The sequence below is a fragment of the Trachypithecus francoisi genome, unplaced genomic scaffold (assembly GCF_009764315.1).
Source record: "Trachypithecus francoisi isolate TF-2019V2 unplaced genomic scaffold, Tfra_2.0 Lachesis_group3, whole genome shotgun sequence".
Taxonomy (NCBI): domain Eukaryota; kingdom Metazoa; phylum Chordata; class Mammalia; order Primates; family Cercopithecidae; genus Trachypithecus; species Trachypithecus francoisi.
This window is the reverse complement of record NW_022681468.1, coordinates 85,158,311-85,180,481: the sequence shown is the minus strand read 5'-3', so window position 1 is coordinate 85,180,481 and position 22,171 is coordinate 85,158,311. Positions and strand designations below refer to the sequence as shown.

Below are 22,171 nucleotides of genomic sequence, written 5' to 3'. Positions count from 1 at the left end.
CCTTTTCCTTCTGTTCCCCCCATTTCCATTTCTTTACTTCCTTTCTGCCTGGAGAGGCTAATCAAATTGTTAAAAGCGGAAGCTGAGGAGCCCCTCTCCTTGGTTTTGACTCTTAGCTGTGCCACCTGCTTGCTGAATGACCTGGGACAAGATACTAAACCTGACTGTGCCTCCATAGATCTACTTCACAGGGCTGCTGTGGGGATTACATGAGGCAATATATAAAAGCCGTTAGCCCAGAGCCTGCCACTCATAAACACCATATGAGTACTGGTTATTCTTTTATATAGGCTCTTCCATCTCCATACCAACTCCGAGTGACATGGTTAGGCAGTGATGCTGGAACATTAAAAAAAGGGGGAGAGTGATGGGCATTGGGAAGCCACAGGCAAGAGGACAAGGGCTGTCGTTGGGCATCCTTTGTGAGCAACACAGGCCTTTACCCTTTCTCTCCCATCCCCAACCCTTTTGATTTTGTAGGCACATGAATGGGTGGATGAGGGCTTTGCTCGACTGGCAGGAGCTGGGCCGGGTCGGGAGGCTGTGCTGGCTGCACTGGCCCTACGGCGGGCCCCAGAGCCCAGTGCCGGCACCTTCCAGGAGATGCGGGCCCTGGCCCTGGACCTGGGCAACCCAGCAGCCCTGCGAGAATGGGGCCGCTGCCGGGCCCGCTGCCAAGAGCTGGAGAGGAGGATTCAGCAACACCTGGGAGAGGAGGCGAGCCCACGGGGCTACCGACGACGGCGGGCAGACAGTGCCAGCAGTGGAGGGGCCCAGTGGGGCCCCCACAGCCCCTCACCCAGCCTCAGCTCCTTGCTGCTCCCCAGCAGCCCTGGGCCACGGGCAGCCCCATCCCATTGCTCCTTGGCCCCATGTGGAGAGGACTATGAGGAGGAAGGCCCTGAGCTGGCTCCAGAAGCAGAGGGCAGGCCCCCAAGGGCTGTGCTGATTCGAGGCCTGGAGGTCACCAGCACTGAAGTGGTAGACAGGACGTGCTCACCGCGGGAACACGTGCTGCTGGGCCGAGCTGGGGGGCCAGACGGACCCTGGGGAGTAGGCACCCCCCGGATGGAGCGCAAGCGAAGCATCAGGTGAGATCCCAGCCCAACTGGTGCCCAAGAGGCAGACCCAACTGCCCAGTAGGAAAAGAAGGTGACATTGTTGGGGGTAGTGGCTCCCTCCCACACCTCCTCTGCCACTCCTGTTGTGCCTGCAGTGCCCAGCAGCGTCTGGTGTCTGAGCTGATTGCCTGTGAACAAGATTACGTGGCCACCTTGAGTGAGCCAGTGCCACCCCCTGGGCCTGAGCTGACTCCTGAACTTCGGGGCACTTGGGCTGCTGCCCTGAGTGCCCGGGAAAGGCTTCGCAGCTTCCACCGGACACACTTTCTGCGGGAGCTTCAGGGCTGCGCTACCCACCCCCTACGCATTGGGGCCTGCTTCCTTCGCCATGTGAGTGATCCCCTCAACTTCTTCCAAGTGCTCTCTCTTCTCTGTTCCAGCCTCATCCATCTGTCCCTCTTTCTCAGTACCCACGGCCCTCTCCTCCCATGTATGGTCCATGCCATTGGGGCCCAGCCCTGTTCTGTGGGCACCTCTGCCTCTACTCAGCCTCTGCGTCCCTGCTCTCAAGGGCTGCCTGGACTATGCTCTCTCCACAGGGAGCCCTTCCCTCCCTGGTAGGCAGAGTGCTCCCTGGTGACCCATCCCTCATTTGGGCTACAGAGAGGATGGAGAGGGGGAAGAGAGAGGTTTGTTTGCAGGGACCTCGCTGGAGACACCTTATCTGTTCTTTACTGGCACAGGGGGACCAGTTCAGCCTTTATGCACAGTACGTGAAGCACCGACACAAACTGGAGAATGGTCTGGCTGTTCTCAGTCCCTCAAGCAAGGTAACTTTTTATCCAATCTTCAGAAGAAAAGTAGAGGGGCCAGGAAGACCTAAAAACCCACCCCAAAAATCCCACAGGGAAAAAAAGCTTTCCTGGATGTGCCCAGGAACATCACCTACCAATCATCTCCTAGAATTGCCGAGGGTGGGACAAGCACTGGACTGGTGAGGCCAGGTTCTTATCTAGTCCACCTGAGGGACCGGGCAGGACTCCTGATTTGTCTGGGCCTCCATTTCCACATCTGGTAAATGGGGGCAATAGTCACTATAGCCAGCTCACAGGGAGGATCTGAGCAGCAGAAGAGCTCACATCAAAAGACGTACAAGTGACTTTAAAAGTTCAAAGCCAGTGGCCCGGCATGGTGGCTCACGCCTGTAATCCCAGCACTTTGGGAGGCCGAGGCGGGCTGATCATGAGGTCAGGAGATCGAGACCATCCTGGCCAACATAGTAAAACCCCGTCTCTACTAGAAATACAAAAAAAAAAAAAAAATAGCCAGGCGTGGTGGTGGGCACCTGTAGTCCCAGCTACTCAGGAGGCTGAGGCATGAGAATGGCGCGAACCTGGGAGGCAGAGCTTGCAGTGAGCCGAGATCGCACCACTGCACTCCAACCTGGATGATAGAGCAAGACTCCATCTCAGGAAAAAAAAAAAAAAAAAAAGTTCAAAGCCAGAGAGTACAGGAGATTACTATTTTGATTATTGTTCCATTTCCCTTCAAGATATAGATGATGATTGCTGGCCTGCAGGCCTCCACCTGCTTTCTTTCCAGGTGGAAGGGTTTTGCCCTACTTTAGGGAGCATCTGGGCTTCATCTATACCCAAAAGCCTAGGGTATCACCCACCTACCCCCCAACCCCTGAGCTTGGCCCCCAGAGGCTCCAGCCCTCTCCTCATCCCTGTCTGTGTCCTCCTCAACCTAGGGCTCCATGGAGGCTGGACCTTACCTGCCCCGAGCCCTGCAGCAGCCTCTGGAACAGCTGGCTCGGTATGGGCGGCTCCTGGAGGAGCTCCTGAGGGAAGCTGGGCCTGAGCTGAGCTCTGAGCGCCAGGCCCTTGGGGCTGCTGTACAGCTGCTCCGGGAACAAGAGGCCCGTGGCAGAGACCTGCTGGCTGTGGAGGCGGTGCGTGGCTGTGAGGTGAGGCCCTGGCTCCAGTCACTGCTGCTCAAACGGCCCAGCCCCGGCCTCAGAAGCCATGTAGGTTGGTGACAGGAGAACCAGGCTCCAGGTCAGAGGGCCCCAGGCTTTAATTTCTAACCAGCTGGGTGGCCTTGATTGAGTCACTGAACTTCACTGAGCCTCACTTTCCTCATTTGTAAATAAAGAAACTATGTCCTCCGAACATCCTATGTTCCTACAACCGCCTTGTACTCGCCCGTTCCTTTCCTAATTGTTATGTTTCCCCACCTACCCTATACTTCCTCCTGTACCTCAACACCCAACACATACCTTATCTCGTCTACCTAGTCTTTTTCCAGCCCTGAGGTTCCAAAACATGCTGGAATCCTATATCCTCCTCTGGAATAGACCTATTTCCCTTTCAGTTCTTTGCTGATTCTCTTCCTGGATCCCCAGCATGCAAAGGCTTCCCCACAGGCGCCTATAAACCCTACTATGCAGTGCACCTTGTCATCTTCAGAAACAGGGCTGTGCTGCTCAGCTGGGTGTGCTGTGCATAGTGACCAGTGGATGGACTCTAGGCTGAGGGCTTCCCTGACTTCCTGACCCTGCCTGAGAACCAGTGCGTTAGGCCCCTTGCCCTATAAATCTATTTTTGCTCCCTGTAAAATACAAACAAAGGGCCCCTGGGCCAACCACTTTTGCTTTTCCTTTCTCCAGATAGATCTGAAGGAGCAGGGACAGCTCTTGCATCGAGACCCCTTTACTGTCATCTGTGGCCGAAAGAAGTGCCTTCGCCATGTCTTTCTCTTTGAGCATCTCCTCCTGTTCAGCAAGCTCAAGGGCCCTGAAGGAGGGTCAGAGATGTTTGTTTACAAGCAGGCCTTTAAGGTACAATTCCTGGAGTGAGTGGTGGAGGTGACAGGAAGTCATTCTCTTCTTGAGAACTCAGGATGTTCTGGAAATTCAACCCCAACACAGGTTGAGAATCTGCATCATCTAGAATAGGCTTTGGGCCGGGCGCGGTGGCTCAAGCCTGTAATCCCAGCACTTTGGGAGGCCGAGACGGGCGGATCACGAGGTCAGGAGATCGAGACCATCCTGGCTAACACGGTGAAACCCCGTCTCTACTAAAAAAAAAATACAAAAAACTAGCCGGCGAGGTGGCTGGCGCCTGTAGTCCCAGCTACTCGGGAGGCTGAGGCAGGAGAATGGCGTAAACCCGGGAGGCGGAGCTTGCAGTGAGCTGAGATCCGGCCACTGCACTCCAGCCTGGGTGACAGAGCAAGACTCCGCCTCAAAAAAAAAAAAATAAAAAATAAAAAAATAAAATAAAAATAAAAAATAAAAAATAGAATAGGCTTTGGCTTGTAATCGACCATCAAGTTAGGGTGTCAGGGGATGTTGGAAGTCCCTGTCATTGGTCTACTTCATGAGGTTTTCCTTATCATTCATGCAGAAGCCTTAGGAGGCATTCCAAACCAGACTGGAAGAGGAACTTTCCCACTAAGGACACACATGCCTTTGGCATTAGGGTTGGTTCCTAGGGCATGAGGAGAAAGCACACTATACTTTGACTAAAGAATCCAAGAAGAGGCAGGCCTTGCTTTAGGGAAACAGCCTTGATATCCAGATAAGCATTTATAGCAACCTATGGTCCTGGATCAGGCAGTGTGGAGTGAATTCTAAGGGTTTCTAGACTTTGTACCCCCTGCATGAGTATAGCATAGAGGAAAAGGCCTGGGTCCAATTCCAGCTCTAATAAGCTATGAGAAGCCTTTGTGCAAGTTGCTTCATGTTTCTGGCCTCATTTCCCCTTCTGTAAATTATGGTTGTTGTGAAGACTAAATGTAGAGCACTTGGCACATGATAGGTGTTGAGCAAACGTTTACTGAACATCTATCAGATGCCAGGCTAAGCCCAGTGCTTGCCATGTGGCGCCACCCAGCCAGGACTTGCTCTGTCTTCACCCACTGCCCTCTGCTCTTCCTCAGACTGCTGACATGGGGCTGACAGAAAACATCGGGGACAGCGGACTCTGCTTCGAGTTGTGGTTTCGGCGGCGGCGTGCACGAGAGGCATATACTCTGCAGGCAACCTCACCAGAGATCAAACTCAAGTGGACAAGTTCTATTGCCCAGCTGCTGTGGAGACAGGCAGCCCACAATAAGGGTACTGGGCAGAGCTGAGGAACAGGGTGCTTGGAGTCAGGGTTATAGCAGGAAGTTTTCTGGAGAGTATGTGGACTGCTTGGGAAGACAGTTTATAGGATGAAGAAAGAATGGCTTATAAGAAAGATTCAAGATTTGGCTTGAGAGAAATTACTGAGGTAGAAATAAGCCTAAGATATACCAAAAAGAAAAAGAAAGCTGGCAAATTTCAAGGAAGCGAGAGCAAGTAGGGGTCAGGTGCAGTGACTCACGCCTGTAATCCCAGTGCATTCTGAGAGACCAAAGTGGGAGGATTGCTTGAGGCCAGGTGTTCAAGACCAGCCTAGGGACATAGTGAGACCCCGTTTCTACAAAAAAGTTTAAAATTAACTGGGCATGGTGGTGTGCACCTATACTCCTAGCTATTTGAGGGGTGAGGTAGGAGGATCACTTGAGCCCAAATGTTCAAGGGTACAATGAGCTATGATGGTGCCACTGCACTTGAGCCTGAGGGACAGAACAAGACTCTGTCTTTAAAGGATTAAAAAAAAATTTTTTTTAATAAAGCAAATGGCTAGAAAAAGGTGAGAAACCACTCACTTGGATTTAAGAACTGCTGCTACTTGCTGTGTGACCTGGACTAGTTTTGTTTTTTGTTAGTTTTGTTTTTATTTTTGACTTTTTGCTGGGTTTTACCTTGGTTTTAATTTTCTGAACTTCATTCTGCTCATCTGAAAAATGAAATAGTAATGTCTTCATCTTAGTGTAATAGGGATAATTAAGTAAGGTGAAATATATGGAAGCACCTTGTAAACTGTAAAAGTATGTAAAAATGTGAGGTTTTTTTTGTTTTGTTTTGCTTTTTTTTTTTTTGCTCTTAATACCCAAGATACAGAGTAGAAATCAGGCAGCTGGGATGCCGAATGGGCAGGATGCAACATACTGGATAGAAGAGCCAGATATCTGAGAAGGAAGTCACACCATCATTGCCATCCATGTTGTGATAGTCAACAGGAGGAGTAAAAAGAGACACAAGAGGAATGAAAGGGAGGAATGAGGGTTGGAAAGGAGAAAAACAAAAACAAAAACAAACCAAAAAAGTAAACCATGACGTGCTAGGGCTAGAGAGAAGGGCAGGAAGAAGTTGGTAACAAGTGTCCCTATTCCCCAGAGCTCCGAGTGCAGCAGATGGTGTCCATGGGCATTGGGAATAAACCCTTCCTGGACATCAAAGCCCTTGGGGAGCGGACGCTGAGTGCCCTGCTCACTGGAAGAGGTGAGGGCCAGGGTGCTGGGGGGTGGACCCCAGGAGTGAAGACCTTGACAATGAGGATACAAAGGGGAGGTGTGGTGGAAAGTCAGGAAGGCCATCTCGTTCCCAAATCAGTGGGACTGGCTGGGAGGCCCTCTGTGAGACTGAGGGTCATTCCAGGGAGCCAAAAGGGCTTTCCCACACCAGCACCCCACCCCCCACTCCCCACTCTCTGCAGCCGCCCGCACCCGGGCCTCCGTGGCCGTGTCATCCTTTGAGCATGCCGGCCCCTCCCTTCCCGGCCTTTCGCCGGGAGCCTGCTCCCTGCCTGCCCGCGTCGAGGAGGAGGCCTGGGATCTGGACGTCAAGCAAATTTCCCTGGGTGAGGCACCTCTCAAGGGGTGGCTCCCAACAGCTTGGTCATGGTGGTGATGTTCAGGCTGCTTGCTGCTGAGCAATTCCTTTTTCTAGCCAAGTAGCCCAGTTGCCATGACAACTATGTACAGCTTCCCCACTGCTAAAAGAACCTTCCGTCTGGTTGCTAGGGTGATGCTTACAACAGCCTGTTGCTAAGGAGCACTTCCTCTGTACCTCTCTCTCTAGCTCTCCTTGGGTTTCTATGGAAACTGCCTCAGCTTCCTGTTGTACCCTCTTGGTTCACCACGGCAATCCTTATAGTTTCCTGTCGCTTCTTCCCTGGTTGCTCTAATGCTGCTGCTGACAATTTCCTGCCTCTTGGTAGGGGGTTCCCTTGCAACTGGATCGCTATGGTGACTTACAGCTTCCTGTTGCTATGGAGCTTTTTCTTCCCTGATGGAGCAGCTTGGTTGCTTAAGGTAATCTGGAGGGATTCTATACTCTGCTCTCACCCTAGCTTCCCCTTCAGCCCCAGAAACACTTGACTCTTCTGGAGATGTGTCCCCAGGACCAAGAAACAGCCCCAGCCTGCAACCCCCCCACCCTGGGAGCAGCACTCCCACCCTGGCCAGTCGAGGGATCTTAGGGCTATCCCGGCAGGTAAGTTCCTACAATGAGGCTGGGAACGAGGTGATCTCTTTGGCTGCTTTCTGGGTGGGCTTTTCTGATCTTTCAACCCCAGGGGGGTTGGGGGAAAACTGTGAACCTGTGCTCCTAGCTGAGGCTACAGACTGGATTTATTATCTTGTCTACCTTTCTCCTCTCCCCTGGACCTGGCTAAGAGGCATCAAGGTCACAGGTTAAAAGGAATCTTAAATAAGGAGTATAGTGCTGGGGTAGATGGAAAGGGGAGAATGCCAGTGGCCTGTCTTGAACTTGGGTTAAAATGGCAAAACGCAGGCCAGGTGAGGTGACTCATACCTGTAATCCCAGACTTTCAGAGGCTCAGCTGAGAGGATCACTTAAGCCTAGGAGTTCAAGACCAGCCTGGGCAACATAGTGAGACCCAATCTCTACAAAAAAAGAAAAAAAAGTTTTAATTAGCTGAACTTTTGAGGGGTGCACACCTATAGTCCCAGCTACTCAGGAGGCTGAAGCAGGAGGATCTCTTGAGCCCAGGAGGTTGAGACTTCAGTGAACCACATTTGTGTGACTGCACTCCAACCTGGGCGACAGTGAGCACCTGTCTCTAAAAAAATAAAAGTAAATAGCAACATTCAAGGACTTTGGGTAGGAAAGAGAGATGAATTGACAGCCTTGTGGGGAGGGATGGAGGGAAAGAAAGCGAGAGAAAGACAAGAAATATGTCCCTAAATTCACTGTAGTTTCTCTCCCCCCAGAGCCATGCTCGAGCCCTGAGCGACCCCACCACGCCTCTGTGACCTGGGTGAGTCAGCATCCCCAATTTCTACCACATCCAACACTCCTTCCGTCTTGCATGTGCCTTCCTTCCTGTCCCCAACTACTTGGGAGTCTGCTTCTTCCCTCTCCCAACTCATCTCCCTCTTCTCTCCTGGCTTCTAGAGAAGATCCAGAACTTGCCTGCAGCTTCTCCTCTCAGCACACTTTGGGCTGGGATGGCAGTGGGGCATAATGGAGCACTGGGCGATCACTGAATTTCTTCCCTCTGCTTCCTGGACACACAGGAGGTCTAAGGACCAGAGTATTGCCCTGCCACCACTATCTCTAGTCCCCCTAGCTTGGTGCCTTCTCCTGCAGGAGCCAGAGCAGCCACATTGCTTGCCTTCATACCCTGGAGGTGGGGAAGTTATCCCTCTTCCAGTGCTTTCCCATCCTGGGCCACTGTATCCAGGACATCACTTCCACACCAGCCCTCCCTGGCGGCCCATGTTCTCCTCTTTTCTCACCCCTTGACTTTCCCTGAGAAGAATCATCTGTGCCAGGTCAACTGGAGTTCCCGGTGACTCCATTCTGAGGTGTCACAAGAAATGAAGCTATGCAAACTATAACAGGAGGGTGCAACAGGGAACTGTAGACTTTATATATGTAATTACTGTTATTATAATACTATTGTTATATTAAATGTATTTACTCACACTTTGCCTCCAAGGAGCTAGAGTAGTCCTCTGGATTAAGGTGATAAATAACTTGAGCACTTTCCCTCAACCAGCCCTTAACTTGAACACAGAAAATAAAACCAAGACTGGAAGGTCCCCTGTACCCTTCCCAGGCCCAGAGCTGTGTGTGAGCCTGGATGAATGTGTCTCCTCCACAGTGGCTCCCAGAGGCTCCAGACACTCTCTGAGGCTCCTTCTCCCACACTGCATCTACTCCTTGAGGCTGAACTGGTCACAGACAAACGGGGATCCAGCACAGTCCAGCAGTTCTCAAAATGAGGCCCTCAGGCCACAGTGTGTGAGAACGTGATTGGCTATTTGTTAAATGCTAATTCTTGGACCCCATCAGAGCTGCTGCGTTGAAACCTGGGAGTGAAACCCAGTATTCTGCATCTCTTGTCAAACTCTTTGGGTGATAACTAAATGTCTGAAGAGGTGACTATTTCCTGACAGAAGGGCCCAAAGAGAGGAGCAGGACATAGGTAGGCAGACAGACACAGGGCCCTGTGCCTCACGACACCTGTTTATTGGGGACACGACTCTGCAACAGGGATGACAGGAATCGTACCAAAAATAGCGACGTCTACAGGGCCCCTGATGGGGCTAGAAGGGTACAGTGCTCCCCACCCTCACCCCTTGTACAAAAATAAACTCTCACACCTATGGACCAGCAAAGACTGGCAGAGTGGCTCCTCAACAGGGACACAAACCCTCTCTGCCAGCCCAGGGACCCCGTTCTTTGACCCTCACCTCTGCCACTTCTAAGGCACTGTGACTCCCTTGGGCTGGGTGGGTACCGCCAGCCCACCCTCCTACGCCCGCCGCCCCTTCCACCTCTGGTCCGCCTGGGGCTGGGATATGGGTCCCACGCTGCCCCCTGCTGGCTTCTCTACCCAACTACCTCTAGCGCTCCCCGGCTCCGGCGGGGTAAGCTCACTAAGCTAATCGCCCCTGAGGGCTCACTACCGTTCTTGCCCCCCTAGCCCTGCCTCTCCGGGTCTGGACAGCCCGGAGCCCTCCTCCCCTTCCTGCGAAGGACTGGGAGGGGTCTCTCCTGATGGTACTCGGGCATAGGGCGAGGACGCGTCAGCCTGGGGTGGCCGGCGGCCCCTAGCCCGGCGGCTGTGGTGCACTTGAAGGTGCAAGGCCATGAGCTCTGGGGCTCCAGTGGCGAAAGGGCAGAAGAGGCAGCGGTGGAGGGCACCCCCCGGCCCGGCCTCGCCTCCCGGCCCTGCCCGCAAGGACAGGTCCAGGGGTTCGGCCTCACCACCTCGCCCGTTGCGCAGGGTCCTCCCAGGGCTGGCGGGCTTCCGACGGGACCCCGGCCCAGCACCGCTAGAAGGAGGCCGGGGGCTTGAGGCACCCTCCACCCAGGTCGCAGGCTGTGGAGACGGCTTGGCTCCAGATTGCGGGGCTGAACCCCGCTGGGAAGGAGGCGGTGGTTCCGGGGGTGGCCCAGGGCCGGCCCCGCTCCTCTGCTCCCGGTGGTGGCGCTGTAGGTGATACTTGAGAGAGCCGGACTGGGTGCCCGCGTAGTCGCAGTGCGGACACTTGTAGGGCCGCTCGCCTGGGGAAAGTGGGTGCAATAGGGTAACGGGGTCACGATCACTGCACGCACCCACCCGAATTTCGCCCAATTTAGAGACCTCATTCTCAGAACCAAGAAAGGGCACTGCGTCTCCCACCCACTTTGATTTAATAAAGGAGCATTTCCCAAGTGATCTCATCCAGCCAAACTGAAGGCTTCGGAACAAACTTCACCTCCCGGTGTTTCGGTAGCCCTTGCCTTTCTGCCCGCCCCCCAGTCCCCTCTCCACGCCGGAAGCTGCCTCCCTCACCTGTGTGCACTCGCAGATGCACTTTGAGGTGATGTGCTGAGCGGAAAGATTTTCCGCAGAAGGGACAATCCTTGCCGGTGGCACCCCGGCCCCCTTCAGGCCGGGTCCCTCCAACCAACAGCCCATTCTCTTCTGCAACACATATATTAAGAGGAAGTCAGCGGGGGCCTACACCCTGTCCAGGTCCCGCGCACCCACCCCACACCCACCCCATACCCACCCCACACCCACCCCACAGGGCTGCTTCCCCTCGGAGTCCAGAAGGAAACAAAAGTCTGAGGGGTTAGATTTGTTGTGACTAAAGAGTCAAGTGTTCTCAAATGATGGCAAAGCCTCCAGGAAAAAAAAAACAAAACAAAAAAACTCAGAAGAAATAAAAGATAAGTTATTTTAAAACGGAAGCTATGGGGGAGTGGCAGTGTAAAAGTCAGAGGAGGACGCGGCGTACCCGGAGAACGGAGGCTCCCTACATACCCTGCGTGGTGGTCGATCTTGCCGGGGCCCCAGCAGCAGGGGCAGGGTGCCCTGGTCCCTCACCCGGGCGCGGATGCAGGGAAGCCAGAGGGCCCAGCGACCTGCCCCGGGCCCAGGTCTCCTCCTCGGCCTCCACCACCTCCTCTTCTTCCTCCGGCTCCTCTGCACGGTGCCGGCGAGCCCGGGCCGGGAGAGCAGAGGACAGCGGGCGGAAGCCTCCGAAGCTGCGGCCGGGCCCGGGCTCAGCACCCTCGCCGTTGGGCCGGCCCTCGCCAGCTCGCAGGCTTAGGTAGCCCAAGAGGCTCGGGGGCTCACGGCGCTCGGCCGGGGTGGGCGCTGGGGCCAAGAGGAGCGCTGGGCCCAATGGCTCATAGGCCAGCAGGCCGAGGTCAGGAGGCTGAGGGGCCCGGGCAGGCCCGGAGCCAGGCCCCGGGGCACGCAGTGGGCCCAGCTTGCTGGCGTGCACCTTCATGTGGTTCTTAAGGAACCAGGGCTCCTTGAAGCAGCGGCCGCACACCGGACACGCATGATCGAAGGAGGCCTTGTGCTTACGCATGTGGCCCTTGAGAAACCAAGACTGTGTAAAGCTCTGGCCGCACACTTGGCAGCGGAACTCCGGAGGTGCTGGGGGCTCCTCGGGAGCGACAGGAGCTGGGGTCGGGGTTGCCTCACGTTCGGGCTTGGGCTCCGGCTCCGGGACTGATCTAGTTTCTGGCTGGAGTGGAGGCTGAGGCTGAGGCTGAGGCTGAGGCTGAGGCTGAGGCTGAGGCGCAGCGGTGGTGGCCGCCAGGGGGCGCTCGGGAGCCCCGTGGGCCGTCAGGCTGTGGTGCAGCAGCTCCTCCTCCTGGCTGGAGCCGAAACTGCACAGGCCGCACTTCCAGGGCCTGTGCAGGATGTGCAGGTGGCGTTCGCGCTCCGCCGAGGTGCGAAACTTGCCTTTGCAGTAGGGGCAACGGAAGGCGGACGATGAAGGAGCCTGGGGCCGCGCCAAGCCCTCAGTGGCAGCGGTGGCCTGCATGCCCCCTGAGCTTCGGGCTCTCCCCAGTCGAGCCTCGCGTAGTAGCGCGCGCTCTTCCAACTCCAGCAACAGGCGTGCAGCAGGACTACGTGGGCGCTCGGGCTGGTGTGTGCGCAGGTGCGAGCGCAGCAGAGCCCGCTGCGCCGCGCGGTGGCCGCAGTGTGGGCACTGGAAGGCCTGGGCGCCTGGGTGCGCCCGCAGGTGCAAAGCCAGGATAGAGTTGAAGCGGAAGCGCTTCCCGCATACAGGGCAGGGGAAGCGCCGTTCGCCTGCACGACTCTCAGACCAGCTCACCGCTCCCATCCCGGGCGACCCTGCGCTCACCGCTGGCCCGTTGGAGTATCGCTGCAAATCCAGCTCGCCGTCGAAAGCCGGCGGCGACGGCGCTAAGTGGCCGCTCGGGGCGCGGGGACGTGAGCCCTGTGGAGAAAGATCTGCGTAGAGCAAAGGGTGAAGGTAGAGCTGTAAAGGAAGAAAGGGCGTCACCTCGAGGGCCAGGACAACACGAGGGAAGGTGGACTGGGGCCTGAACTAGGAACACACAGTGCTACTCACCTCGGGAAGTTGGGGGTGGGGTGTATGGGAATCGAGATGTCAGGACCAAGGAGTTAACTTCTAATAATGGGAGGTCAAAGAGAGAAAGAGGTAGGCAGGAGAAGGAGTATACCGTTGTAGGTACTTGTAGGTTGAAGCCAGAGCTTCACTCACCTCCATGGACCCCCTTCACATTCTTTGGTTCTGGGAAGTGCAGGGAAGAGGAGGAAAAGCTGCTAATGAAGGCAACAGGTGCTGTGGAGCTAAAGCAAGAGAGACAGATTTGAAGGAAAAGATGAGCCCTAGTTTTCAGCAGTAAAGTCACTCCCTACCCCCAGACTCTCAGCACTCTGTATTCCCAAAACCAACCCCTTCTCCCTACTTGCATCTTGAGGCACGAAGGGGCTGCTGTACTCAAAAACTGTACCTCTTGATTTGCCAAGCCTACAAGCCTCCCAGATAATCCAGATTTCTTCCCCAAATTCTACATTTTAAATGCATGGTCCAGAAAAACCACAGCTACCACCCCACCCCCTGGCGGTGGGGAAGACCATCACAGTATGCCCCTCTCCCATGTAGGTTGGGCTATGCAGTGTGGTGAGCAAATGGGGTGGGCTTGCCATGCTCCCCAGTTATCCAAATGGGATCAGTTGCTCTGAGACCCCTAACTGACCAGCCAGCCAAACATCCTTCCAGGTTCCACAGTGCTTCCTTCTGCCCTTACCCTGTCTTTCTGTCTTTCCCCCCTCATTCTCCCTCCCTCCGCCTGGATTCCTGATCCATTCATTTCCATTCATTACAGAGACTCATTCATGCATGGGAGAGAAACACCTCCCAGCAGCAGAGTCTGAAGACAGACAGAGGGGGAGGGGCATGAGGGGGAGGGAGCCAGAGGGAGAGGGAATGAAGAGAGAGTTGGGGGAGGAGTGGAAGTTAAGGGGCACAGCTAGCCTGGGGAAGGGGCTAAAAACTGCAAATACCGTATAGGATTCATCCCCTTGTTTCAAACCTTGGAGCCTGCAGTATGATGGGGCATCTGAGCCCCTTTGTCCAGGGCTGTTCCGAGGCAGGCTTTCCTCCTCTCTGCAGGGGAGAGGCTCCCTCACACAAGAGGAGGATTACACTGGCTCTGAGCTCAAGAGGCTGGAGTGAGGGACGGGGGGCGGGGCTGGGCCATCTGCACAGATAGGGACTCAGCACATGCTCTGAGCAGGAAGGGGTTAAAATTCTCCAGGCTAAAATTCCCTAGGCCTGGGACTTGCAGAGCTCCAGTGCTGGGGAAGGAGATCATTGAGAGGAAGAGGATGGGGGGGTGGGGGGTGCTGATCCTAAGCTGCAGAGGAGTTTAGCATGAGGACTTAGAAGAAACCCCAGAATCAAGATTCATGGAAATAGGCCTGGGAGGATGACCAGGAGTCATCTAGTCTACTTTTCTGCCTCATATAGAGAACGGTATCTGGTCAAGGCTAAATGAATGTGGGCCTAACCATTTTTTTTATTTTTTTTTATTTTTGTCTAAGAAAGAATATTTGAGATATAAAGAACTTCCTTACAATAGGCATCACGAAACTGAAATGGGTTACTGAGAAAGAAAAAGATGCAAGCATTACTTTGCCTAAGGATCTTTAATAGAAAAGAACTGGGCCAGGAGTCAACCTGCCTGTCAGCAGAGAGAAAAGGCTCTGGAGGTCCAAGGCTTCTTTAATTTTTGACATTTAGTGGATGTGGTAAAACTCCGTGAAGGGGCAGGTACCTGTTACATGTGGAATCTGGGCTATAGGATTATTATTAGCAGTTATTATAATTAACAAAGTGTCCTTGTCCAAGGGTCACTAGACGACCTCCACTATCACTTAATATGTGTATTTCTGTAGCTTCAAATTAGGGCACCCACTCTCATCCTCTGGATCCTTTCCTGGGACTAAGAGCCTAGCTAGGCTTATTGAATAGTGCCACAAAAGGTGAATTAGAATAGGACTGAGGGGTACAAGGCTATTGTAGGCCTAGTCTGAACATTGATAACCCTACAACCCTTACTAAATCACTTAACCTCCCAGTTTACTCATCAATAAAATAAGGGGATTGGACTAATTTATATTGTTAGTCCCTTCCTGCTCAAAAAAAGTTTGTGGTTCTAAGTCATAGAACTCTTTAGGACCCCAGAGAGATGTTAAAACAAATGGTCATCCCTTCAGTACCATGGAGAGTGCAGTGGGCTACCACAGAAGCCACTTGGGCCACCTCAGTACCATAGATAGAGCTATGAGGTGCTAGAGGGGCTCTTTGCCATTTTAGCATCACAGATACAACACAGAAAAGCTAGACCTTTTTTTTTTTTCGTTCCTATCTGAAAACCATAGAAAAAACCCAGTGGTACCAGAGGGATTATTTTGGCCTTTTAGATGTCACTGAAAATAGAAAGAGCTAATAGAAAATAGATGTAACTAGAAGAATTTTAATTAGCTATAAGGAGCATCCTGACAGTTACAGTTTGTACATCCTGGAATGAGTTACTGAGGCATCATATTTGGGTCCATCACATTCTGTTGCTCTCCTGGGGATTCCCGGAACATCCTGGTGTACAGCCAATCTGGTATATTCAGAGGAAGCAGATGGTGGAGGTGGGGGGGCTGGGAATACTGCATGGTCATAGCTGACTAACCTATGGGCACATACTCTCATTCTGAGAAGATTCTAGGGCTCCTAAAACTGTCTGTAGGATAGCCAGCAAAATCTCATAGGAAGCTGGCCTCATATCTGAGGCAAGAAGAGTGGGAATAGGGCAAAGCTTCCTATCCCAAAACAAAACAACAATAAACCACTTTGCACATAGCAGTTTCCAGAACAGAAATAGAGTGATATACAAGAAGGCCCAAACTGAAGCTGAATTCCCCAGCAGGGAAAGTTTCCCCAGAAGGTGGCCTAAAATCAACAAAACTCATTGAGATACCTTCCTAGGCCCAATCAAGATCTCCTGAATCATCTCCATATCAAACCAGGTTCCAGATACCTGATCCCATGATTTTTGCTCAGTAGGGGAAAGAACTGACAGGGAGTGGGATACTTTGAACTGCCTTGGAACCGAGGTCATGCATATATTGCCCTGGACAATAATCACAGAGTTTTCTATAGTCAGGCCTTAAACACCACCCTCAAGACTTGGCCAGACAGCAGCACTGACCTACTTTCCACCCCCACTGGGAATCAGGGGTTATCTTGCCCTTATTTGGATTCTATAAGGATGAAGGGCCAGGGATAGGTATCAGAAACCTTTCAAAAGCAACAGGCCAATTATCCTTACATGCTGGGGCAGCTGGTAGGGAAGTGGGTGTGGATCACTAAACCTTACTCAGTAGAGAAGGATAGAATGGTTGGTGAAAAGACTTAGAAACAACAAGGACAGGTACATAGAAGTATTTGCTAAATGGAACACAAAGACTGTCCCTCAAGTCTTGTGATTCAAAAGTTTTTAGGATCAAAGTGTAAGGAGTAAGGGTTCAGGACTTCTGGGGTCCAGTTGTAACTGCCTCTGGTCACCTCTAACACGACAGTTTTCCCTCTTGAGAATCCTACACCTCCCAAATCTGCTAATAATTATGATTACCACTGCACTAGATGGGGTTAAAAGGAAAGGGAGCTTCTAGGGCGGTCTACAGTCAAGACTACCTTGATCACACACACACACCAGTAGTTCACTTTTATGGTCTCCTCTCCATGGCCCTCTGAACCTCACTGCTCAGATAGCTCCTCCAAACCCACTCCACTCTGCAGCTCACCAGCCTTTTTAGACTGAGTTCTTGGTAAAGCCTCCTTCCCTGTGTCCTCACTCTCCTGAGTTGGAGACATGGAACCTCAGCCATGGACTCCAAAGGTACAGCAGGAAGCAAGAAGAAGGCACACCTGCTCACCTGCTGCCATCCCACCATGGGGAATCTTATCCCAGAGGCATGTCCTAACGCAACCCCGATTTTGATTTTGAAAGTTCTGGAGGACCTGGGTTTGGGAACGGAGGGCATGTAGCCAGCCCTAAGTCCCCTTAAGTAGAGCTGACCCTAGAAAAGTCAGTCTCAGCACCCACGTGAGCCTCAGTCCTCAGACTGGGACGTAGGGGTGATCAAGGGAGCCTCTGGGAAAATCCCCCTCCCAGAAATAGATTGCTAAGTAGGGTAGGACCTGCAATCCTGCCCGAGAGGTTTTTCCAGCAACACCTCAGACCCCTCCCCAGGAAGATAAGCCAGAAGGATGATGGGGGGCAGGGTTGGGAGATAGGGAGGCCAAGGCTCAGCTACCCCCGGCCAGGAGAACAAAAGCTGAGTTACAGCCGCCTCCGCTGCTGCCGCGGGCCGAGCTCTTTGTGACACTTTGTTTGGGACGCAAAGAGGGAAGCACCCCCCATCCTCTCCCCTCCCCCGCCACCCCGTGCTCCCGGAGAGTTTGGGCTCCTTCCCCCTCCCCCACCAGCCCTACCTGGGCCGGGGGTTGGGGGGTGCACATCCACTCAGGCTCGCGGCTCTGCCGCCCCTCACCCCCAGGCCCCTCGCGCCCTGCCTTCGGGCCCCTACAAAGACACCCGCCACCTCCCCCGCCACATCCCCCCCGTTGGCCCTTCCCTTTGGTGTCTGCTCCCCCAGCTCTTCTACCTGGCCCCCCCTCCCTTGGGGCCCCCCAGCTCTCCAGGCTTCCGAGGCCGCCACCCCCACCCCGCCCCCCCAGGAGCTCTGGGCGAAGTTTGCTTGGGGCCGAGCCGGCGCCCCTCCCCCGCCCCCGCCCCCTGCACCTGCTCCGAGCCGGGCGCGCTGAGCGGGCCCCCCCTCCGGGAGGGGGGAAGGGGGCCGGGGGCGGGGGCCGGGTAGCGGACGGGGGGGCCCGGGAGTGGGGGGAGCGGCTACTCACGAGCCCCGGGCGGGCGGCGGCGGAGCGGGCGGCGGCGGCGGCGGCGGCGGCGGCGGGCCGGCGGCGCGGGCGTCAGCGTTACGTGGGGCCGGGGGAGATGCGCCGGGCCCCGGCCCCCCCGCCCCCGGCCCGGCCCCCGCCCCCTCCCCGGTCCCCCGCCCCCGGCCCTGGCCCGCATTGTGTGCGGCGGGAGGCGGCCCGGCCATTAGCATGCGGGGGGCGGCGCGGCGGGGCTGGGAGCCGCGCGGGAGCCGGGCTCTGGCTCCGGGGACAGGGAGCTGGGGACCCCGGGAGCCGCGAGAGGCGGCCGCCAGGGGCGGGGTGCGGGCGGTTTGGAGACGGGGGGCGCTGTCGGAGGGAGTAAGGGAGGGAGCGGGGGTGGGGCGCACAGAGGATTCCAACAGGAGACTGGAAGAGATTTTGAAAGGTCATCTCGTCCTTCCCCCAGCCTCCAAGCAGCACTGCCCCTCCCTCCCTAAACCCGGACATACCAGGGAAGGAGTTGGCTCTGCCGCTCTTTCTGCCCCAACATGCACAGACTCGGGAAGTTCTTCCTGGGGTTTTATCTCAAAGCCTCTCCCTTACAATTTCTGTCTCTCTTTTGGGGGAGGAGGAGGGGCGATTATAGAGATAGTTAATGTCGGCCGTATAAGAAACATTATTAAAGTTACTCTTCGGTCCTTTCCGTTCTTGATACACAATTCCTGCTCCTTCCTCTCGAATTCTATTTTCCATCCCTCAAGTCACTTTAATGGCTCTTCAATACAACAAATACTTACTGAGTGCTTACTAAGTGCCAGGCACTGGGCTCAGCGCTGTGAGGGGTGAGAGAGAAGTGATACCTTCCTTCCAGGCGATTGTAGTCTAGACTACAAACTAGTAAGTAGTATACTCAGATTTATTCAATATTTACTGAATGCCTGTTCACCTATCTAATAGTTTATAATCTTTCCAATAACCCTCTATAATAAAATTAGTCCCCATTTACAAGTAAGAAAAATGACGCTTCAGGAAGTCTCTTTCGCCAATGGCCTGCAGGCTCAGGGATCCTCAGTGCAAGCCCAGCATCTCACATCGCCACCAAATAAAATCAATGCACATGGGAATTGAGGAGGAGTAAACACACAACAGTTTTCTGGATCTCTTTAAAACGTGACTCCCACTCCCCGGGAAAGAAAAAAGTAGATACAGTGCCCCGCCGATGTTGGTACAGCACTGATGGGGCAGGAGTGGCTTACAAAAGATCACTTGCCTCCCAGGACCGTGCCTCCTCTACTAACTTCTAGAGTCTTCTGGCGCAGTCTCCTCTTATCGTCAACAACAAGAAGTAATAGTGATGATGATCATAGCCACTAACATTGAGCACTTGTGTGCCAGGTACTGGGCTAAGCTCTCTTCCATGCTGAAAGCAACCCTTTGAGACTGGTATTATTAACTTCCTTTTATAGATAAGGGAACAGAGAGATTAAGCAACTTGCCAAGGGCACCCAGGTAGACCTGGGATTTGTTTTGATCTATAGAATATATTTGGGCCCAGCTGGTTGTGCTTCTGACTGTAGAAATGTGTCCCCAGCTTACCTTCTGAATAACACCTTTAGTGTATGGGCATCAGGCTTATCAGTTTGACCTCATCAGCACCACTAATAGTAAGCACCCACCCTGAATCAACAACTCTTCACGGTCATATTGTTAGCCCCCTTTTATCAGTGAACAAACTGAGGTTCGAATAGGTAGAAAAACCTATCTATCAGGACACACACAGTGGCTCACACCTGTAATCCCAGCAGTTTGGGAGGCCAAGGAGGGGAGATCGCTTGAGCCCAGGAGTTTGAGACCAGCTTAGGCAACATTGTGAGACCCTGTCTCTACAAAAAATTTAAAAATTAGCCAGACATGGTGGCATGTGCCTGTGATCCCAGCTACTTGGGAGGTTGAGGCAGGATGATTATTTGAGCCCAGAATGTGTAGGCTACAGTGAGCCATGATCATGCCACTGCATTCCAGCCTGGGTGACAGTGAGCCCCTGTCTCAATATAATAATAATAATAATAATAATAATGTTCCAAGATCACACAGATGGAGAAGCAGCAGAGCTAAGATTCCAGTCCAGGTCTGTCTGGCTATGAGGCACCTTCTCTCTCAAAAATATTAATTGTTGCAACAGCATCCTTCCAAGACTCACTATTTGAGGACCATCTTATGTATGCATATATGTGTGTGTGTGTGTGTGTGTGTATATATATATCCAGTTGCAGGTTATCATTGAATCAAAAACAATCCCCACTATAAACAGAGTCCCCCCATCCATTTAGTCAGTGTTCAATTCAGAGTAAAACCTTCAAGAAAGAAGGGAAGGGAGACTGTCCAGAAAGTGAGAGGCAAGAAAGCCACTGGAATTCAACCTTACCTGGTCTGGGGGCAAAGCTTCAAGTAGTAATGACAGGGGACCAATCCAGACAGAAAGTAGGATCTCTAGGGAAGGATAAATAATTCGGGGAGGAAGCCAAAGAAAGAAGTAAGATCATATGGAAATGAGGGGGAATTGAAGTCCAGAGTGATAGTGTCCATGGGAATGAGGTAAGTGAAACCAGAAAAGGAACCCAGGATGGGCAGAAATGGGGGTAATGAGAAATGGGAACAGAGTGAGGCCAGGCTAGCCATCTTGTGGAGCGAACTGAGGCTGGTATCTACCCAGGGCCACTCCCTAGATCCTTAGGCCTTCATAGAAACCTTTGCCCCACCACACCCCATCCCTGACAGCCTTTCTCTGCCAGGACAAGTTTGTCGTCTGCTCTGAGCTATCAAGCCCCTTAGGAGACCTAAGACCCAGCTGGGTCCCATCCCTTTGGAATTAACTGCTTCAGACTAGGTAGGTGTGAGGACCTGGACCTCAAATCCCTGGATATTGGGAGTGGGCAGAGGTATAACTGAAAGATATGTTGTTGCATGTCCTGTCTCCTAAAAGATGGAACCTATAATGCATTTTTCCCAGCCTAGGAAGCACCTAATTCTTGTGGGCAAAGGAGCCATGGAAGATAGAGCTGGTCAGCAAGAGCAGGAGAGACACAGCCTCCGTCTGGAAAAGCTACAACATTGGGCGAGGCACAGGCAGAGTGGGCACCTCTTGGTGCTGGCGGTGAGGACAGGCTACCCCATCCCAAGTCTCAGCATGTCCACTTCTACCCAATTCAATTCCATCCATCCATCCATGTTAAGTGAGCACCTACCATGTGCCAGAAACTGTGCTAGGTTCTGAATGGGAGGAGCGTAGAGGAAAACATAGAAATAAACAAGGCAAGACCCTTAATCTCTAAGTAGCTTCCATCTTGTGGGGGAAAACATACAGGTAAGTAACTAAACTACAATATGAGGCAGAAAAAATTAAATGATACTTATTTTTTAATGATCACTTCCTTCCTTGCTCTGGGTTGACTGCTTTCCTCCACCCTCCATTCAATCCCATTTCCTGATCTCTAAAGAGGTAGGAGTTATGAGAAGGGAAGGGAATCCCTGACAGTTTCTCCTCAATTACCCTGCCCTTACCCCCAGGTGAGTCAGCTATGGCTGGCAGTGGTTGTGGTGCCCCTTGCTATCTCAGTCGCCTGCCTGAACTCTGAATGTCACATGGCCACAGCGCTGCCTCTTGGGCCTGGAGCCTCAGTAAGACCCACCACAAGGGAGGGTGGAAGGTCCCAGGGCCCCTTCCTAATGGGACCAGAGCTCAGCACTTGCCCCTCTCACCATTCAGGGTCTCCTCACTGGGACTGTCACCCTAGAGCTTCGCAGAGCACCCCGCCTCTGGAAGGTGAGAAGGAAGAGAACGCAGCACTGTCCCCCGACTCCCTAAAACAGACACCTACAACCCTCAGCCTAGGAAGTAAGTGGCTAAGTGTTGACTCATCCTCTCAGCTGTCACCACTGACTGGCCTCAATGATTGAGGAGGGAAAGCAAAAAAGTTAGAGGTCTTATGGCCCTGTTTGGAGGCTGAGAAACAGAAGCTGAGTTTTGTCTTCAGCTAGGCTGCAAGTGGGGATTGAGGTTGGAATGACTCCCCTAGGCTGGGCAGGGCTGAGCTGGCTCACTGGCAGGTGCGGGCCATGATGATATTCAACACCTTCAACTTGATCTTGGGTTTCATCGTGGTGGTGGTCGAGGTGATGAAGACAGCCTTGGGGCCTGCCCCAACTGCCTCCTCCCAGGTACTGGTGAATGAAGGAGATGGGAGGATGAGGAGGCAAGAGGAGGTGAAAAGGGAAAAGGGCAGAGGCGAACAGGTGTGGGGTCCCTGCATTCTCAGCTTTGTCTACCTGCAGCATGCTGGCTTGCTGGTGCTGGAGCTCAGTGCTGAGGCCTTCACCCTAGGGGGAGTGCTGGTCTCAGTGCACGCCCTATTCTTGCTGAGCCAGAGGAAACCGGGATGCTGCAGGAGCCAGAGTCTGCACTACCAGGAGCTGCAGGAGGTATGGGGGCAGGGAAGAAAGCATGAATAGCTAGCTGCCAACTA

At 53.4% G+C, this 22,171-nt stretch overlaps 3 protein-coding genes across 18 annotated transcripts in view; 2 read left to right on the top strand and 1 right to left on the bottom strand.

Annotated features, from left to right (window-relative positions):
- The window catches only part of ARHGEF40 (Rho guanine nucleotide exchange factor 40), a 20,806-nt gene extending 11,222 nt beyond the window's left edge, over positions 1 to 9,584 (top strand). For 2 of the 6 annotated variants that reach the window (XM_033188678.1, XM_033188674.1), the window contains 11 exons: positions 481 to 1,091; positions 1,217 to 1,451; positions 1,805 to 1,891; positions 2,815 to 3,030; positions 3,733 to 3,903; positions 5,007 to 5,184; positions 6,334 to 6,438; positions 6,653 to 6,796; positions 7,289 to 7,431; positions 8,172 to 8,218; positions 8,356 to 9,584. In XM_033188678.1, the coding sequence (XP_033044569.1) occupies positions 481 to 1,091; positions 1,217 to 1,451; positions 1,805 to 1,891; positions 2,815 to 3,030; positions 3,733 to 3,903; positions 5,007 to 5,184; positions 6,334 to 6,438; positions 6,653 to 6,796; positions 7,289 to 7,431; positions 8,172 to 8,213 (1,932 nt within the window). In that variant the 3' untranslated portion in view covers positions 8,214 to 8,218; positions 8,356 to 9,584. Of the gene's footprint in view, positions 1 to 480; positions 1,092 to 1,216; positions 1,452 to 1,804; positions 1,892 to 2,814; positions 3,031 to 3,732; positions 3,904 to 5,006; positions 5,185 to 6,051; positions 6,314 to 6,333; positions 6,797 to 7,288; positions 7,432 to 8,171; positions 8,219 to 8,355 lie in introns of those variants that run through there. The other 4 variants (XM_033188675.1, XM_033188676.1, XR_004431757.1 and 1 more) reach the window with 4 other exon arrangements.
- Positions 9,389 to 22,171, bottom strand: part of ZNF219 (zinc finger protein 219) — a 14,652-nt gene continuing 1,869 nt past the window's right edge. For 2 of the 10 annotated variants that reach the window (XM_033188688.1, XM_033188689.1), the window contains exons 2-5: positions 12,948 to 13,036; positions 11,222 to 12,659; positions 10,748 to 10,879; positions 9,389 to 10,476 (exon numbers count right to left, since the gene is read on the bottom strand). In XM_033188688.1, the coding sequence (XP_033044579.1) occupies positions 9,872 to 10,476; positions 10,748 to 10,879; positions 11,222 to 12,659; positions 12,948 to 12,953 (2,181 nt within the window). In that variant the 5' untranslated portion in view covers positions 12,954 to 13,036 and the 3' untranslated portion in view covers positions 9,389 to 9,871. Of the gene's footprint in view, positions 10,477 to 10,747; positions 10,880 to 11,221; positions 12,702 to 12,794; positions 12,855 to 12,947; positions 13,037 to 17,666; positions 18,089 to 18,157; positions 18,362 to 22,171 lie in introns of those variants that run through there. The other 8 variants (XM_033188690.1, XM_033188682.1, XM_033188680.1 and 5 more) reach the window with 8 other exon arrangements.
- The window catches only part of TMEM253 (transmembrane protein 253), a 2,775-nt gene continuing 896 nt past the window's right edge, over positions 20,293 to 22,171 (top strand). The window contains exons 1-6 of one of the 2 annotated variants that reach the window (XM_033188691.1): positions 20,293 to 20,535; positions 20,659 to 20,802; positions 21,216 to 21,326; positions 21,415 to 21,471; positions 21,756 to 21,866; positions 21,981 to 22,127. In XM_033188691.1, coding sequence (XP_033044582.1) covers positions 20,695 to 20,802; positions 21,216 to 21,326; positions 21,415 to 21,471; positions 21,756 to 21,866; positions 21,981 to 22,127 — 534 coding nt within the window. In that variant the 5' untranslated portion in view covers positions 20,293 to 20,535; positions 20,659 to 20,694. The remainder of the gene's footprint in view (positions 20,536 to 20,658; positions 20,803 to 21,215; positions 21,327 to 21,414; positions 21,472 to 21,755; positions 21,867 to 21,980; positions 22,128 to 22,171) is intronic. The other variant, XM_033188692.1, reaches the window with a different exon arrangement.